At 40.2% G+C, this 18,677-nt stretch overlaps 1 protein-coding gene across 1 annotated transcript in view; it reads right to left on the bottom strand.

Moving 5' to 3' along the window:
• The window catches only part of LOC586981 (probable E3 ubiquitin-protein ligase HECTD4), a 95,366-nt gene that overhangs the window by 6,849 nt on the left and 69,840 nt on the right, over positions 1–18,677 (bottom strand). The window contains exons 46-57 of the mRNA XM_030991221.1: positions 17,294–17,537; positions 15,194–15,461; positions 14,226–14,495; positions 11,846–12,117; positions 10,239–10,405; positions 9,274–9,724; positions 8,369–8,496; positions 5,523–7,588; positions 4,885–4,987; positions 2,103–2,339; positions 1,318–1,508; positions 441–707 (exon numbers count right to left, since the gene is read on the bottom strand). Of these exons, the coding sequence (XP_030847081.1) occupies positions 441–707; positions 1,318–1,508; positions 2,103–2,339; positions 4,885–4,987; positions 5,523–7,588; positions 8,369–8,496; positions 9,274–9,724; positions 10,239–10,405; positions 11,846–12,117; positions 14,226–14,495; positions 15,194–15,461; positions 17,294–17,537 (4,664 nt within the window). The remainder of the gene's footprint in view (positions 1–440; positions 708–1,317; positions 1,509–2,102; positions 2,340–4,884; positions 4,988–5,522; positions 7,589–8,368; positions 8,497–9,273; positions 9,725–10,238; positions 10,406–11,845; positions 12,118–14,225; positions 14,496–15,193; positions 15,462–17,293; positions 17,538–18,677) is intronic.

Genomic DNA, 18,677 nt, shown 5'->3' with positions numbered 1-18,677 from the left:
ATTTCTGGTTTACAATCAATTATGAGAACAAAACATGTACCGTTGATGTTGAAGAGCGTTTTCCATTCCATGAAGAAAGATAAAGTACAACAATACCAAAGCTTCATTTTTACAGAGGACTTTATAGCATTTGCATATTGCCTAGTACTACAATACCCTAGCAAAGCCTTCAGAAACGCGATAGCTCAGTCCATGGAGCAGTGGTCTCCTAATCCGGTGACCCGGGTTCAAAACCAAGGCGATGCACTAGTGCCCTTTGGTAAGGCATTAATCCTCATTACCAAGTCTCTCGGAGAGGACTTAAAGCCGTCGGTCCTCTGGTTGCTTACTAACAAGCACTTATGCTTTCTTAGCAGTCAGGTAAAATAACCACCACTACACAAACACTTTCAACATAGCATAAGAAAATGGCCTTGTCTAAAACGGCTTCAGCGACTTACTTCCTATGACCTGCAGTGGGTCTAGGGACACTTCTGGTGCCGCCGTCTCCACGTTCCTCTGTGCCGTGGCGTCCAGGAGCAGGTTGAAGAAGCGCACTTTGGTATCGTAGAACAGCCACTCACGCGTCCGGGAGAGCAGCGCTGCCGTGCTCTCCAGGAGAGACTGCGAGGGTCGAAGGTCAACCAGCGGCAGGAAGTGATGCTCCAGGTTGGCGTTGAGGGACTGGAGGAAGGCGTAACGGAGTCTGATCGTGGCTATCGGGATGCCTGCATAGTGTCACACAAATTAGTAACATGTTGAGTACAATGTACGTCATGTAAAGTACAATGTACGTGTACCTGGCTTTTCCCCAGTTCATGCATTAACTGAATGCGAGCCACTAGTCGAATATCTTAAGAATAGATTTACATACATACAGAGGGCAAGCCTGAGGTGTAATCAATGTTATAAGATGATGAAGCGGATCCTAATTAAACGATTGGTTGAGAGTGTCCACGTGACTAGGCATTTATTCTGCCTAACACTTTATTTTACTAATGACCGGTCATTAGTAAATACTTATGACCGGTCATTAGTTAAATAATGTTATAAAACATCATTTTATAAACCAAATACTACACATCATTTTATTTGGGCATTAGTAAAATTAACCCCACTCGGCACTTCGATACAGTCCAAACACCCTCGGCTATTGCCTCTAGGGCAAGTAAGACTGTATAAAAGGTACCTTGTGTGGGCAATTCTTACCTATGCCCTCACTGCTGTGCATTATTTGTATAATAACCCACTTCTTATAACAGTTCACTAATGTAACTAAAAGAAACTGACATGAGTTATGAGGTTTTATAAACCCACAAACAATTCAAGACCCTGTACCTGTCAAGCAGCTATACTGAGGCCTAGCTAGGTCGGCCTCCGAGAAGACCAGCTCATGGGGATGTAGCCGAGCTGGTGTGATGGCAAGTTTGAGACATAGCTCGTTGGTGTAATGGACCAAAGCCTGGTCTTGCTGATAGGTCCAGGACTGTTGAGAGGCTACGGCCTTGTTCGGGTCCTCATATCTGGTCCTGAACAGACAAAGTCAAGAGATTTCATCAGAATGTTTTGGCTAGGGAAGAAACCTGAGTGACAGTTTTGGTGTTTTAGTCCAGGCACCTTTCTGAGATGTGAACTAGTAGCTACCATTTGTGGAAGGTGGCGGAACTTTGACACCGAAACTGTCGCAGTTCGAAAAAATTTGGGATGTGTCAAAGAACTTTTTCCTAATTCTTTACACAGTAGATTGCTTTGATAACATTGTTTATATCGAAATGATAAATAAAAATATACGGTCATTACTGAACAATAAATGTTAAAGAATTGATAAGTACTTGTACAGGCACCATCCTGAGATGTGTACTGGTACAGTAGCTGCCATCTGATGAAGGTGTTTCAACTTTGACACCGAAACTGTCACAGTTGGATAATTTGGGATGTCCCAAAGAACTCTTTTCTAATTCTTTACACAGTAGATGGATTTGATAACGTTGTTTATATCGAAATGATGAATAAAATCATACAGTCATTACTGAACAATAAACGTTAAAGAATTGACGAGTACTTGTACGTGTACACATACAAGAGAAGGAAGCTAGCAGTCCATTTAGGAAACAAAATCCAACCTTTCAAAGTGAATATCAAATCCTGTCGCCAGTAGACCACGCCAGAGTGAGCACACATCTTCAGTGGCCTTATCCAGTCCCATGCACAGCAATCCGTGTAAGTTGAGTCCTTTCTTCAGCACCTTCTTCTGACTGCTAGTCTCCTCCATCAAGACTTTCTCCTTGCTACTCATGTCCTTCAGACTCGACCTTTTGTCCATGACCTTCACCTTTCTCTCCGCTGTAAATGATGGCGACCTTTCGTAAGATAATGAAATGAAACAGTAGAAAAGATACCAATTGCGATACCAATACCGGATTACGAGGGAGCGAACTACAAGGAGGAATCAACAACAACGATACATGAGACTAGGCTCTTCAATGGACACTTACAAAGTTAGTTACTTCCCCAGGATACTTAAGGACTGGGACGAGCTACATCAGATCATCGTCTTTTTTGGAGCAGTTCAAGGTGGCTTTTAAAACAATTTAGTTCCCTTTTCAGGAACTGTACTGCATAGAGCTGTATATAACAACTCTATGCTTTACCCTCATCTAGATGCTGAACAGGCGTTGATCAGTATTACCATAGAAGTAGAAAAGAGTTATTGGATTTTTAATACATGATTATCCTTATCCGGACATCTTGGATCTACATGTACATGAAGAAAAATATATTAAAACAGCTACATACATGTTCATGTACAATCATTTGTACAGTTAACAACTAAATTATTCACACCCTTAGCAAGTTTTTTATTTTTGTTCAAGTACAGTGTATGTGAAAAATTTCATTGTATCAATTGATGTTTCTTGAGAATAGGACATGTTAAAGCCGAGTTACATCTAACAGTATCCGTTATATACCTCACTTAAGTAATCCAGCCCTCTGATTGGTCGAAATTGCATTCATAAACTTCAACTGTTCCTGTAAAATTCTCGGTAACCATGCATAAAACATTTCACTATTTTTAATAACCATGGTTATTAAAAAAATAGGTCAGCCTCCATGGTTACCCCATAGGTTTACATGTTAAAAAATGGTTTGAGCGATCGAGGATACCGTATGTGTGCGAAGGATTGGTCGGTAATTTCAATACAATTGAATCTCGATCGATCTTACCGACAATTTTATCTTGCATTGTTGACATGAAGACGAAAATAAACTTCCAAAAACAAAAAAACAACATCTGCCGATAGATCTTGATCTAAGTTCGTGCCAATATGCATTGCAAAAGTAAAAGAAGGGTCCGTTTAATGGAGCTTTTGCGAAGCATTCATCACGCCGAAGCCGGTTTCAATCCATTCTAATGTATATATAGTACAAAACTGCCAAGCACGTGAACAGCGCGCGATGGACGAGTGGTGTAAGGCATTGGTATAAGATTCATCACTCATTGTACGTAAGAGTTCGACTCTCACCTTCGACAAAAAAAAAAAGTATTTTTTATTTTTTATTTTTTAGTCTATTTTTTTTCGGCATATAAAAGTATTAATGACTGCTTTAATATTCGAGAAATAGTTGTTTTTATACGCTCTCGGGAAGGTTACAATTGGGCTATTCCCCTCGGCACGCCTCGGGTAATAGCACAATTCTAACCTTCCCTTGAGCGTATAAAAACAACTATTTCTCTCAAAGCAGTCATTAATACTATAATAAAGGCCCCAATTCAACCAGTCCATCTTTCATTCTTGAGAAAAACACAAGAACATCAATTGTACAAGGAGTATGAACAATTTATTAGTTTTAATACTGTATATAATCAAGAGAGCCAGGAGTGTCAAGTCTGACAGACATGAGCGCTTTACAAGAAACCACTATTATTATTATTATTATTATCATCCATGTATATTCAAAACTTATGTCAAGTGAGTGATGTTATGAAGGGCCACTGACTATAATGGATCTTTCTCGGTTTCATACATTGGCATCCACATGCGGGTATTTCATTCAAAATTGCTTCTCCCTACCGAGGTGAAGAAAAGCTAGTCTACAGGAAAAGGAATCTTCAGTGCAGTCTGCTAAACCATCAACTTCAAAAAAGCTGATCCATATGGGATATCAAAAAGTACAGAATCTTTATTTTTTTCTTCATAGAAGTGAAAAAGCATCATTCAATTAAATTATATATATATCTATCAGAGATTTTATGGGCAATCAAGATATTTTTTCATATTCATTCCACTAACCAATTCTAAGCAATGTTCACAAACAGTCAAACCTGCTATAGTGACCACCTGTCTACAAAGACCACAATTTTTGTTTCCCTTGAAATGATTTCTCATTGAAACATGTACTAAAGGAACTTGGACATAAAGACCACTTGCCTATAAAGACCACTTTTCTTGTCTCCCTTTGGTGGTCTTTATAGACAGGTTTCACTGTATATTCAACTATGATAATTTAGCTTAACTAGCCCAGTAAGTTAGTAAGACGTAGAGGGCGTAATAGTTAATTGTGAAATATATACATGTACATCATGATATGTCAGTCAGTCAGTCAGCGTTGACCTGTCGTTGCGACAGGTCCGTTACCACGAACGAGTAAAGTTACTTGAATTGCAGATACAGTGCAAGTGTTGTTTCTTTAGTCCTGTCAGACATTCAGTGATTGCGGAAGTAGGTGAATGAGAGCTAGTCCACGTTTTTCTTACACGATATACTTTTGTGAGAGCCTACTGAGAGATATAGTTGATGAATGATTGTCGAGAGCGTGGACCGGGTTTTGAGAGACTTCAAGGCAGAACGCTACCCCGGCAGAGCCTGGTTACGCCACAATAATTTAAGCACAGAGAATACTTACTTTCCCTTGGGTGAAGTGAATTCTGGACTATGTCTCTCTTTGGTCATGGTCTTGCTTGGTCTCTTGCCAGAGCTCTTGCTGCTGTCTTTACTTGGTTTAGTGACTGCATGGATGGTATCATACATGTACAACAAGAGGGATCAAACAAGGGATTAAAAACACAATCTTCAGACTGTTACATGCACTCAACTGCAAATTATGATTCTCAAGCAGTAACTTGGACCATGTAAAGAGAGAAATAAGTATTAAAATCATCCCTGCATTCAACTTGTATAAAAATGAATTCTTTAAAAAGTTGTTTTGGAATTATATTTTATTCCTTATATGTATTGTCATTGTGAATATCAAATAAGCATTGACTGATAAGCACCAGTTTGCCAAAATATCTCATCATTCCTTCTAGATTCTTTTCTGTTTTGAAGAAAACACTTCCAAAGTAGAGTTAAAAGCAAATTTGCATATAAAAGAAAGATTTACATGTACATGTATTAATAACATCAATAATAAAGAAATTACCATTTTCTTTCATATTGTAAAATCAATATACATGTACAAATCATTCCGCACTTACATGTACATGTACATGTAAAATACTACTATGCACAATAGGCATTTATGAGCAATAAATGTGCACCAACCTGTTTTCTTCTCTTTGATTTCCGGCAGTAACACGCCATACTTTTGGATGATGTCACAGATGAACTCCTCCACCGTCATCTTGGATGGATGCATGGTGCTGAAGAACTCTAGGAGCAGGTTTCCTGGACAGGTGGAGAGGATCTGTTCTTTGGAGAGGCAGATCTCAGGGTGGGCTGCATCGGAGTCCTGGCTGGGTTTGGATTTGAAGTGGGAGCACCTGACACAGCTGTTGAAGATGTCCTCTAGGGCTGCCGAAACCTGCTGGCCCAGGGATAGGTGCTCAGAGTGCTCGCGAGGCAAGAGCTTGTGTCTCAGGTAACCTACCAGGGCCTCCATTTCCGATGGTTCCGTGAGGAGGGAAGGAGTGACTGTTGCAATGGTCAGAACATCCTCTCCGGTGACACTCATCATGGAGTCATTGTCAAACGGAAGGGATTCATCCAAGATCCTACTATTTAAGAGAGCATGCTCGATATCCTCAACCTTGGCCTTACTGCGCACTTCAATCACCGCATATCCCTGAACGAAATTCTTTTTACTGGTGGGTTCTGGCTCACTGCTGGGTTCTTGGCTGGACCCTTCACCCTGATTGGCATCTTGGTTTTCTGGAAGACTGGTTGAGGGTTCAGGTTCAGTAGTCCTTTCAGGTTCATGATATTCCACAGCAGATGGGTCCTGGGGCGTTTGCTCAGAAGCACCCTCTTCAGTGGTGGTTGTTGTTGTTGCATCAGCTGGTGGCAGTTCTGTGTCCTGTGCCTGTTGGTCTTTAGGGTCTGCATCAATGGCAGTTGGTGGCTTCACCTCTTCCTGGACAGGAATCCAGATTTCATCTCTGAAGAGACCACCAGCTTGATTACAGGCCTTCAGAAGTGCCCTCCTTGCTGCTGGTTCCTCCATGTTTGGTGGTAACCCTGAGATCACCACTAGCCTGGAGTATGCAGTCGGTGTCTTCACACTCTGGTGTGCATCCCTGATGGCTGTCCTCATGGACGACTCCCCCTGCGGATCCTGGCTGTCAAGGTATCTCATGATAACATTCAAGGTAGAAGCGCGATGAAACCAAAGCATATCCTCTGGATTGTTTGCTCCATTGGATGATGCTTCACCACTGTCGCTCTCGCTGTTGTGGGGAGTCCTCTTCTGCTGTCCAGCTCTCTTCATCTTCGGTCGACGTTTGCGGGATGTGACCTGAGGGCTGGACCGTACCAGCTGCTTGGGGCTCACCATTGAGGCTGGTCGGAGAGAGGGAAGAGTAACCGTTACTGAGATAGAAGTCGAACCTGTCTGAGGCGCCGAAGGGAACTGATCAATCTCCGACATAGCCAGGCAGAGTTCCATGAGGGCTTGGAAGTAGGATGTGTGCTGTCCTGGAGTCACTGGGCCACTCCCAATCACAGCCAAAAGTGCTTCCTCATCGAACAGCTTCCCAAGCTCACAGCGGAACCTTCTCAACTCTGCCAGCACCGACTGCGGAACCATCGTGATGGGAGAGGCGCTTGCTCCATCCTCATCATCCACCTTGCGGATGAGCCTCAAGATCTGAGCCATAATGAGAAACAGGTGCTCCTTGATGACGGCTGGCACTGCTGCTCGACCAACATACCCACTGAGCAACTCCAGCACCCTGATATACACAGCCGTCGTAATCTTCATTGGCTTCTTCAGGATCTCCTCCCGTTCCCCGATGCTCTCTGCCGCAGGGCGCAACATCACATTGGCATGGCACTTGACCCGTTGGTCACCCATCTCCTGCCGACAGCCAATCAGTGACTCCACGAATACCATGGCCAGTGGGAACTCTGCAGGCAGCCCATGGAGGGTCATGACGTAGTTTGGAGCTGGGGACACGCCTGCTTTGACGTGGATCTTATTGCATGGTAGCACCACGGATGGATAGGGATCGACGACATGGGAAGACGGAGCTGTGAGTCCTCCTGAGGTGTTGAGGGTGGCATCGGCAGGATAGCTCACCACCTCTACCGGTGCCACACTGCCAGACTTCTTGACCCTCTGTCCCATGCCATAGCAGCTGACCCTTGCCCAAGGGGCTTGGTACAGAGATGACCTAGTCATGACAACAAGAAAGTAAGGAACATACAGTACATTATATTATAAACTACAAACTTTTTTCATTTACATTACTGTTCTTAATGCAAAAATAGCTTACTATAAAAAAACGTCATCAAATTCAATTAATTTATTAAGAGCCAGCATTTCCATTTTTATTCATTTTATTAAATCAGAATTAGTGTGCTATTCAATATGAAACCATCTTTTAAAGCGGTACTTCACTACTTGTACATGTAGCTACTTGTGCCCTCTATACAGCCAACAATGCCTAAGCAGTACCCATTGATCCCCCATGGTCCCCTTTTTCTTATCTTATTTGAGAGCTGATTTGATGAGATAACCACCTGCCAGTGACCAAGCAAGAAGGTCTAATCCCTTCTGGGGGTGTTTCAGAAAGATCCTAAGTTGAACTTATCTCTAAGTTGGACTTAACATTTATGGAAAGCCGTTAGCATCTTTGAAAATATTTTGTAAAAGATATTTTAAAAGGCAGAAAATGTTGATTCAAATCATTCATGTATTCTATTATCATGGGAGATTTCATGTTCTTGATGTGGAATTTATAAAAAGGTCTAAAATAATTCAATTTTTGCTTTTGAATGTATTTTTTTAAAGGCTACAAATGGCTCTACATAATATTTGGGTCGAACTTAGAGTTAAGTTCGACGTAGGATCTTTGTGAAACCCCCCCCCCCTCCCTGGTCAAACTAGTGCAGATAGGCTTTAATAGAAAGCAGAATGAAGACCTACAATGTACGAGCATGTCAAGACTTACTCTCTGTGAGATGAAAGGATATCTCTCTTACAGCTGACAACTAAACCCACGGCATTCTTGAAGAAAAAATTGTTGTTGATCTTTGCTCCAATGGTAATTGACTCTACATCGAAAGCTGGGAAGGGGTCCTGTGAAGAAATAGTCAGGTTGTGTGAATAAAAAAGGGTACAGATTTGTGGTCACAACAAATTACTTAAATTTGATTTATCTTCTGACTCTTTGATACTGTGAAAACTGGCCACCTTTACAAAGAGTAATTAAAGAATGGGTTCATTTTCAGCTACTTCAATCCAATTGACAAATATCTCTACAAAGAATTTTTTTTCTTCATAATATGAATATTGCACAGTTTGAATAATAACTAAAAACTAAAAATCCTTCAAAGCATGATTTATGGTTATGTTAAAGATAAAGGTGAGTTCTGGTCATGCAATTGTATTGTTACAGAAAAGGTGTGGAATGGATCAGAAAAAGTTGATCATGTAGCATGTAAGTATTGGTGTGCACTGCAAGGTTCTGGAGTCATCAAAATCAGTTATAAATTTGGCCCAGTCTTGGTAAAGTAAAAAGCATTGTACACAGATAGGATTACACAAATGGTGTCCGGGCTAGCTTACCTTGATGTCCTTATCTTTCTACGCTCATTACTCAGCCAGTATACATTTTCTTCCAAAACCGTTTGGCACACAACATTTATTTGTAATCTTAAACATTCAGTGTAAGTTTTGTTTGATTCTGTGAAAATTAATTTTCTTTTTTACCTTTAAGTGATATACCTGTAACACAACTTGGGAATGTCTAACATCAGAAGAGTTTATCATTCTGCATTCAAGATCCATGCAGAAACATGACATTGTTGCAATACGTAGAATTGAAACACAATTCTACAAATCAAATACATTTACCTGAAAGATTCCACATATCTCATTTGTCAGCTCCACGAGATGCCTCTCTCCTTGCTGTGAAGCTGTTGCTATGGAGATAGCAAGCTCCCTCTTGAGGTGTGGCAGCTCTTCCGCTCCGTAGAAGACGGCGGTCAGACTCCTGGTGATGATCGGAGCCAGGCTGTGACCCACGCCGCACGAGGTCAGGAGGGAGCGGTCATGGAGTCGTCCATTCTGCTGCGATGACGTCAGCAGCTGGTTTGACAGGAGCTGCAGGTGTGAGATGTGTTGTCTGGTGCCACCATTGGCAGCGAGCGGAGAGGCAGAGGAGGGGTGTTGCTCGGTCGGTGAGAGTGAAAGGGTACATGGGATGGCTTCAATGACCTCGGGGCTTTGGCAGTGAGAGAGGAACTTGGTAAGGGCTGTTCGACAGTAGAGGCGGGCCAAGGACGATTCCAGTTGCAGAAGTTCCCTGTGTTTCAAAAAAATTCAGATAGCACAGAATCAATATGGATTTGGTTTCAAGCACAACAGCTACTTCTTGTTCTTTTATACCCATCTCTAGAGCCCCTCAATATAAACGGTTGCATTTGTTTAAAGAAACTGACTTTGAAATGTTCAGAATTTTACTTTCAGGTCTTTAAATAAAATTATGGAGTTGGGATTTAAATTTACAAACGTTTATGCAAGAGGCCTATACATGCAGTTAGTAAATTTCAGTGTAGATATAAAAAGATTTACTGCTGACTTTGGTTGGACATATTTTGAGATTATGAATCGTGATAAAATTGTAAAATTACAAATACAGGGTCCCGTCTTAAAAAGACTTATGATTGATCCAAATCAATCGCAGGTCCTCCAATCAATCGCAAGTTTGCAGTCTCCTATCTCTTATGTGCATAGTTGCGATTGATATCAACTCTTTGTAAGACGGGGCCCAGGTACATGTATGCACAGTTACAGACTTGATGGTGCATCGATCATACCTGTGCAGCTGTATATTTGAGATGTCAATGGACGTTGTCCCGGTCAATGAGCTGCTGACCCGTCGCATGCCAGCTAGAGGGCGCTCTAACATGTCTAGTGGGTACCAGTATCTCACCAGCACACCCTCGCTCCTCAGGTAAGACTCCACCTGAACTAGTTCATGTTGCTGTATAAAAACGAAAGGATTTGTTTATTATTTATTTTCATTCTAATTAACATACAGTGTATGTCCAGAGAACTTTCACTGCATTCTATTTAAAATAAATGTCTCAATAACAAATCCCCAAAATTAAGCGTAAGTCTAACTTACTTGCAAAGCCCCATTGGTAAGAGAGAGAGAGAGAGAGAAAGAAAGAGAGAAAGAGAGAGAGAGAGGTAGAATAAAAGCTAGATCTAGTTAAATTAATTTAACTGTTAAAACTTTCATCCTATCAAAATCCTAGGAAATTTAGGAGACTAGTGGGGCGTTGCAAGAAAGTTGGCTTTGAAAAGAAAGTTTTCTTTTATGAGGCTGATAATAAAATAAAACAGAAAAATATTTATCATCCTGTGTGACTAAAAGTTCTTATTCATTATTGAATAAACACTAAACGCTTTATAATGCTCCTCAGAATAAGAATGAAGTCCTTGTTCAAGATTTGTAATAATATTCCTTGTGTAAGTAAGCTTTGAAAATGTCTCTAAGCACTTTACAGATAAATTATTACCCCCTTCATCGGATTCAGGCTCGCCTGCACACAATGTATACACATTCTCCACTTCCTGGGGAGCATTCCAGTCAGTGTTACAGACGTTCACAATGCTGAGCAAACTACATTTAACCTTCGCATCCTTCCAGGTAATAATTTAACACCTGGGTTGATAGTAGCAAATGTAGATTAACGTCTTGCCAAAGGACGTTAGTGCCGGGCTGGAATTTGAACCCATATCTTATGATCTACAATTGAGGGAATCAATAGCGATCTACTGTACATGTATAAGAGGTATTCATGAAGTATAACCATAAACAATATATAAGACAACAACTTGCACAAGCAATGTAGAGAAATCAAAGATTCCCATCACAAGTCAAAAGTTACAAGATCATATTGAAATAAGGACGGAAAACCAAACATTGTCAACCAATAGCAATAAAGTGTTATCATAAGGTAAATATAAATCAGCTTTTTCCACTGTAAAATGGCATCAATGGCAAAATTTGCCACTCCTAAATAGTTTTTTTAAGAAGGAATTTTAAATGAAGCAATGTGATCGATGATTACCAAATCTAACCAAAAATGCAAATTTGTATGTGAAAATAGTGATTATAAATTGAATACTGCATTGCCAACACACATCTGCACTGCACCTCAACAGTACGACAATACACCTGACGGTGGCCTGTACTGCTACTGAAGAAGAAGAAGAAGAAGAAGAGTTTAGAGAATTAGTGAATATTTACAATTAATTGATCTTATTCATGAACATCCAATTTAAATTTTCTCTGATTTTTTGCTCATTCTACTTATGTACAATGTGTAGTTCCAAACATTCTGGATCAAAATACAATAAAAAATAACATCTCTAAAAGGAGAAAATGAACTGCTACGCATTGCTTGGCTCTTACCGAATCCACATTCAGGACGACCCCCGAAAGTCCTAGGGTCTTCAGCATGCTCCGGATGGCGTACTTGGGCACCAGTGTCCCTCCTGCTACACTGGTGCTCTCCTCACCCAGGGGTCTGATCATCACCGTGGTGCCCTTGCGCACCTTGTCGATGGTGAACTTGGCGGCCTCCTGCTTGACGTCGTCGATGGTCGGGAGGTGGAGGTCTCGGGGGATGCCACCGTTCTCCTCGTACAGGAACTCCACTGTCTGACGGGCGATGTCCGTCATGCCTGGGAAGGTGAACGTGACATTGAAATTGTCATTTTCATATAAATATAAAAAATGTATAAATATATACATGTATATATAAATATATATATATATACGGTGTGTTGGCTCAGTCAGTAGAGTATCCGCCTCACAACCGGGAGGTCGTGGGTTCGAACCCCGGCCGCGTCATACCAAAAGACGTTAGATGACGGGAGTTGCTGCTACCTTGTTTGGCATTCAACAATTAAGGATAAAGCAACGTTGATCTGATGCTGCTCAGTGGCTGCCGGGCTCACGATCAATTACGCAAAAAGAATTTCCATTTTCAGTTTAACTTAATTAAATTTGGAGTGGAATTTAAAAGATTATTATTATTTCATTTATTATTTATATATATATATATATACATGTATATATACAGTCAAACCTGCTTTAGTGACCACCTATATACATGTACAAAGACCACATTTTTTGTTTCCCCTCGAAAATGGTTTCTCATTGAAACATGTAGTAAAGGAACCTGTACATAGATACCACTTTTCTTGTCTCCCTTGGGTGGTCTTTATAGACAGGTTTCACTGTACAGTACAGTATATATATATATATATATATATATATATAAATATATCCTTCTTCACTTTGACAAGGGTTCTAAGAAGGTGCATATCTGTTGTCTCACATTTGCAGCCATTGCTACAACAGCATCCTTTGGCAATCAGAAAACTAGCAGCTAGCTTTAGTCTGCCGGTACAAGTCTGAGGACGGTGTCTAAATCCTCGACATTAAAACTGTTTCACAGGTAGAATGTCTCTGGAAGTCTTTTAGAATTATTCAAACCATTCCTTTTTAAACAGTATCATATGTACTGTATAGAGAAGTAGATCATAAAGCGTGGAATTAAAGGGACTCTGTAACATTGTCTCTGATTCTAAAACAAAATCCTGGATTTAGCTCATGCTGCAATGATAATTATAAACCTTTTGGTCAGTCAGGAACCCCATGACTTTTACAAGCCGATCGCCTGTCTGATTGTCGAGATATTTATGATTGGAAATCAAAATTTCAATTTTCGTTTTCCCAACAGTTTTTATAACACTACAGTCTATTGGGGAAAAAGAGTAAGGTAAAACCGGTCACTCAAAGATCTTTACTTTTTTGAAGCACTTCAAGATCATTTTGAATGTACACCATATCACAGACACTGATAACACGTAGGGCTGTGCATCTAAGATGTAACATTGTTAAACGATCCCTTTAACAGTCTCATATGTATAGAGAAGTAGATCATAAAGCGTGGAATTAAGGGTAGTTAAACATGACTAAGAGAGTCTTGTCAAGACAGTCCCCTTAAAGTTTGGCCAAGGGAGAATAGACCTCCCTGCAAGGTCACTGACAGGTGGTTAACTCATCAAATCAGCTCTCAATTAACATTAAAAAAAGGGGATCAACAGGCACCGATTAGGCATCGTTTGCTATATAGAGGGCGCAAGTAGCTATAAATAGTGCAGTGTGGCTTTAACCCTTACTGTACTGGGGGGGGGGCCTGGGAGGCCCCCCCCCCCTCGACATTTTCTTAGATTGCGCCGCAACCGCTTGGAATTTTGAATTGTCGTTTCATGACTTTTTTCCCTCAAGTCTTACGCACATTTTGATACCATTTTCGTCGAAATCGGATATACCTGTAAGGCGTTACATAACAATTAGTATGCGCATGTCATCAAAAAAAAAAAAAAAAAAAAAAAAAAAATCGCATCAAAATTTGCATAAATTATCATTATTAATTACATTAAAACAACTTGTTTGTGTTAGAAAAGAATTTTCATATGAATAATGAGTTTCAACATTCAAAAAGTGGAGTTTGACACGTTTTCTGTAAAATGCATAAAATTAGCGCATTTTGCATAATTAATTAGGCTAACGACAAAAATTTGCATATTCAGAAAAAACTAATTATACCATCTTGTTCCTTACGTAAATATCTACAAACATGCAAATTTTCGTGTTCATCGGACAATCGACGGCCGAGATCATAGGGGGGGGCCTCCCAGGCCCCCCCCCCCAGTCAGAGGGTGCTCAAAATAGCCCAGTACAGTAAGGGTTAAAGTAAACCAAGACTCTTGCTCCTCACCCAGCTGCAGAGCTCCTTTAATCTGTTCCAAACCGGACCTCCTTTCAGCCTCGTTCCTGAAGCGTCTCCTGATGACAGGGAACACCTTGAGTTCCCAGGCCCGGACTAGGAGGGCCACATGGTCCTGCTGGCCCTCCCCGTCCCTCTCCTCCTCATCAGAGTCGTCCAGGGCCGAGGACAGGGCAGTCTGGTGAGGGGAGAGACCCGTCGTGGTGAAGTCAGCGTAAGCACCGGGTAAGCTGTAGAGCTGAGACTCGGTGATGTCATACTCTGTTTGAATAAATGAATAAAAGAAATATAATACTTGTTAAAATGAAACATCTTTAATAATTTTCAGGTACTGTAAAAAAAAAGTCTGCATCATCGCGAAAGGGAAAACTATGACATAACACCCATCAAATTTTTGTCTCTGTTCATTTTCACCCTGCTTTTATGGTAATGTGCATTATTTTGACAACCTTCATCATACGTGATGATCAACGATGCTTCAGAAAACTGTTCACGGCCAAGTTCACGTATTTTTGTTTGTCTGATCATGGAATACAGGTGTACTTTGTTTACATTGATGATCCTAGCAACTCTCATGAAGCATAACTGCAAGTATCACTGAAATGAATGTCTGCTCATGGATTATAAACAAACTGCACCACCTAGAATCGAACTACAGACATGAGCGTCCACCTCACATCTGGGAGGTCGTGGGTTTGAAACCGATGAACACGTCCCACTGGAAACTGGAGCCCTGCACGGGATGAGCGCGTCTTTGCCTTGGCTGAGATATAATCATCTGAATAAATATATTTCCTATGGGAACTCGGTGTTATATGCTCTGGCTCCTAATGGTTAACTTTTGATGCTCTTTCGGAAAATGAAGAAAAAATTGAGAAATTCTAAAAAAAGATTTTTATGACATCACAGCTTCGGTACTCTATAGTAACAGTATGTGTAAGTCAGAAGCTAAAACCTACCTTTCTTTGGTTTCTGCGGTGTTGCCAATTTGAAGGAGATCCCTGCCACAGCACTGACGGTAGGAGACGCCTGGTCAGCGGATGGGGTCGTGGGAGGGGAACCCTCCTTGTCACTGTCACTCTCCGCCTCCAGATGGAATGGAAGAGCCCCAAAGTTGGCAGTGATCTCTTCCAGAGAGTCCGAGGACTCTAGGGTCGCCGTGTGGTGGCAGTGGCCATCCACGTAGGCGAAGGGTCGACTCCCAAAGTTGGCTCGAACCTGGGTGTTCTGCTCAAGAAGAGGTGGAATAATAATAATAACAATAAATAATACTCAGTTTTTATATAGCGCTTATTAGAATCACTAAGTGCTTCCAAACTTGAAGATTATTACCCCGGCTTTAGCTGTGCTGCCATTGAGGCGCTCTAGCATTTCAAAGAATTAATTCCTGCCAGGTACCCATTTACATCACCTGGGTTGAGTGTGGAAGGAAAACATGTTGCAGGCAATCAATGTCATCTAAATGTCACAAATTTATATACATAGGCCCTGTCTTGCAAAGAGTTGCGATTGATCCACCTAAGAAATCCAAAAACCGCGTTGGCTCTCAAATCCATAAGACACGCCGGCCCAGACATCTGGAACTCTCTGCCCATTGTAATAAGAAACCTTAGGACATTGTATTCATTTAAGAAGGCAGTTAAAACTATGTTATTGTCTAAGTATTGATCCTGTCGTGTGTAATTGTACTGTATTCATGTTCGTCTGTACATTGATTGTATATTCAACAATGATATGTAATCGTCCATGACCTAGCATCGTTTAGCCATTCACGAATGAACCTGCATTCAATCAGCAGATGTTCGAGATTTATTGTATTATTACCAAGTACGCTCCTTCTCTCCCCTTTCCTTTTCTTCTCTGCAAGTCAGTCTTTTCTATTTGTATTTGTTATTATTATTGTTGTTGTATCTAAGTTGAGGGCTGCGGGCACGTCAAGCTACTTTGCTTATTTCTGTAGCTCTCCTGCATCTAATGTATGTTAATTATGCATTCAATATATTTGTTTAAATTTGTTTATTATCTGTATAAAATGATATACACTTTTTATCAACGATATCAACTCTTTGTAAGACAGGGCCCTGTTGTCTATACCAGGGCTTTTTTTAGCAATTAAAACAATTATGGGTTACTGGAAAAAGATCTTGCTTTCAAGCAAGTTTATCTGTTATCACAGGTTATACATGTGATACAGTGAATCTTTAGGGAACAATCACTACATGTAGATCGAATACTTCCTTCTCACCCAGCTTTGGACTGAACACAAAAAACGTCCCATGGACATGAATTCTCATAAATTTCCCAAATAGCAGAAAGTCTACTTGCATGAATATTAATGGTTCAGTACAAGAATATAAAAAATACATTGTAAATGGACATGTACAGACAGTAGTTACCATTTTCTTGCAATTTCATACAAAGACCACATTTTAAAGGGATTGGGTAACTTTGTCTCAGATTCTGAAACAAAATCCTTGATTCAATTCATGCTGCAATGATAATTATAAACCTTTAGGTCAGTCAGGAACCCTGTGACTTTTACAAGTTGATCGCCTGTCTTATTATCAAGATATCTATGAGTGGAAATCAAAATTTCATTTTTTTGTTTTCCTATGGTTTTGATATTTACTTTTGTGAGGCCCTTCATGATAATTTTTTAAGGGCTTCAGTAATACACCATATCACAGACACTGATAACACATAGGGCCATGTACAGGTGTATCTCAGATTTAACATTGTTAAAGGATGCCCTAAAGCAACCACAATCTGACCAGACTTTGATTAGGGTTGTCTTACTCCACTATTTTTCAATTCAGGAAAACTACTTTGAGATGTTCTTTTTTTATTTAAGGCCAAACTTGCCACACTTTAAAGCCCCACTGTACTACTTGTAGCTGCTTGCTCCCTCTATATAGGAAACAATGCCTAATCGGTGACCATTTGTCCCCCATGATCATCTTTTTCTCATGTTAATTGAGAGCTGAGTTGATGAGATAGCCACCTAATCCCTCCTAGTCAAACTAGTACGGAAGGCCTTTAAATTCAACCCTTAAACCTACCTTCTTCTGAACGTGTACCACCGGCCACAGCCCTCCGCTGACCTCCTCCAGGGTCGGCGCAAACTTGTGACCGTTCAAGGTCATGAAGATGTGACCTGCTCGACCCGACCCATTCAGGGGTGGAGGGTCATCGTTCTGCTGCCAGCCCATACCGATGACGTCTCCGACCTTGAGGGTGATGTCCAGACGGACGCTCTTCCATCGCAGGAGACTCGCCCCGCTGTAATGGATGGCATGCCCACTCCTGTATGTAAGAGAAGAAAAATATTTCAATGGCTGACTTTTTTGTTTGTTAAAAAGAGAAGGTTGAGCTCTGGGAAGAGGTGAAAAATAATTTGTGAGCGTTATCATTGTTATTATGCAAGTGTGGATGAACATCAGATACAAAATGTTCCCTGAAAAGCATGGCTCTTCAAATGCCTTAATATTCTAGATACATGTATGTCATGTAACAGCATAAAAATTGGGAGAGATTTTTATGCCACAAGTTTGTGTAGTCCCCTATACATTTTTCTGTGTACAGTGCTTGTAACTTTACCAAGACTGGGCCAAATTTCTTGTCATTTTGAGGATTCCAGAACCTTGCAGTACACACCAATACTTATACACATGCTCCATGATCAACATTTCCTGATCATTCCACACAGTTTCTTTCACAATGCAACTGCATGACCAGAACTCAACTTTATCTTTAAGTACCGTAAATGTAAATTGAGATTGACTTTGCTTAAATAAATAAATAAATGTGGTGTGCAATAAAATAGCAAAAAATATAGGTATTTTATATAAAGTTCATTTTTATCCCTTAAATATTTTGAAAATGTTGTATCATACTTTAATAACACCATATTTTAATTACTGTATAGTTGCATGGGCAAATTTTAATAAAAATGATGTGTTAAGGTTACTTAAGCTTCAAAAGAAAGCAATACGCATTATAACTCATTCCCAATATTATGCTCACTGTAATCCCTTATTTTGTAAACTTGGAATTTTGAATGTAATCGATATGCATAATTTTTATATTGCAGTTTTCATGTTTTCATGTTTTAATGGCAACTTGCCTTCCTTTTTATCTACATGTTTTAACTTGAATTGTGATGTGCATAGTTTTAATACTAGAAATGCCCTAAATTATCACCTCCCCAAGATTAGAACGACTTGTATGAAAAATTCACTATTTTTTAAAGGACCATTAATATGGAATAGTATACCTCAGGAAATTAAAAAATGCAAAACTCTCAATCTTTTTAAAATCAAATATGAACAATTTCTATTAAACAAGTATAATAATCAGTATCAATAGTATCGGCCAATTTTTGACATTTTTTTATATACTCTAATCGTGCATGATAGTAAGTTTTAATATGTTCTTTGTTTTTTG

The sequence above is a fragment of the Strongylocentrotus purpuratus genome, unplaced genomic scaffold (assembly GCF_000002235.5).
Source record: "Strongylocentrotus purpuratus isolate Spur 01 unplaced genomic scaffold, Spur_5.0 spur5_scaffold_2, whole genome shotgun sequence".
Lineage (NCBI taxonomy): Eukaryota > Metazoa > Echinodermata > Echinoidea > Camarodonta > Strongylocentrotidae > Strongylocentrotus > Strongylocentrotus purpuratus.
This window is presented reverse-complemented; position numbering and strand designations above follow the sequence as displayed.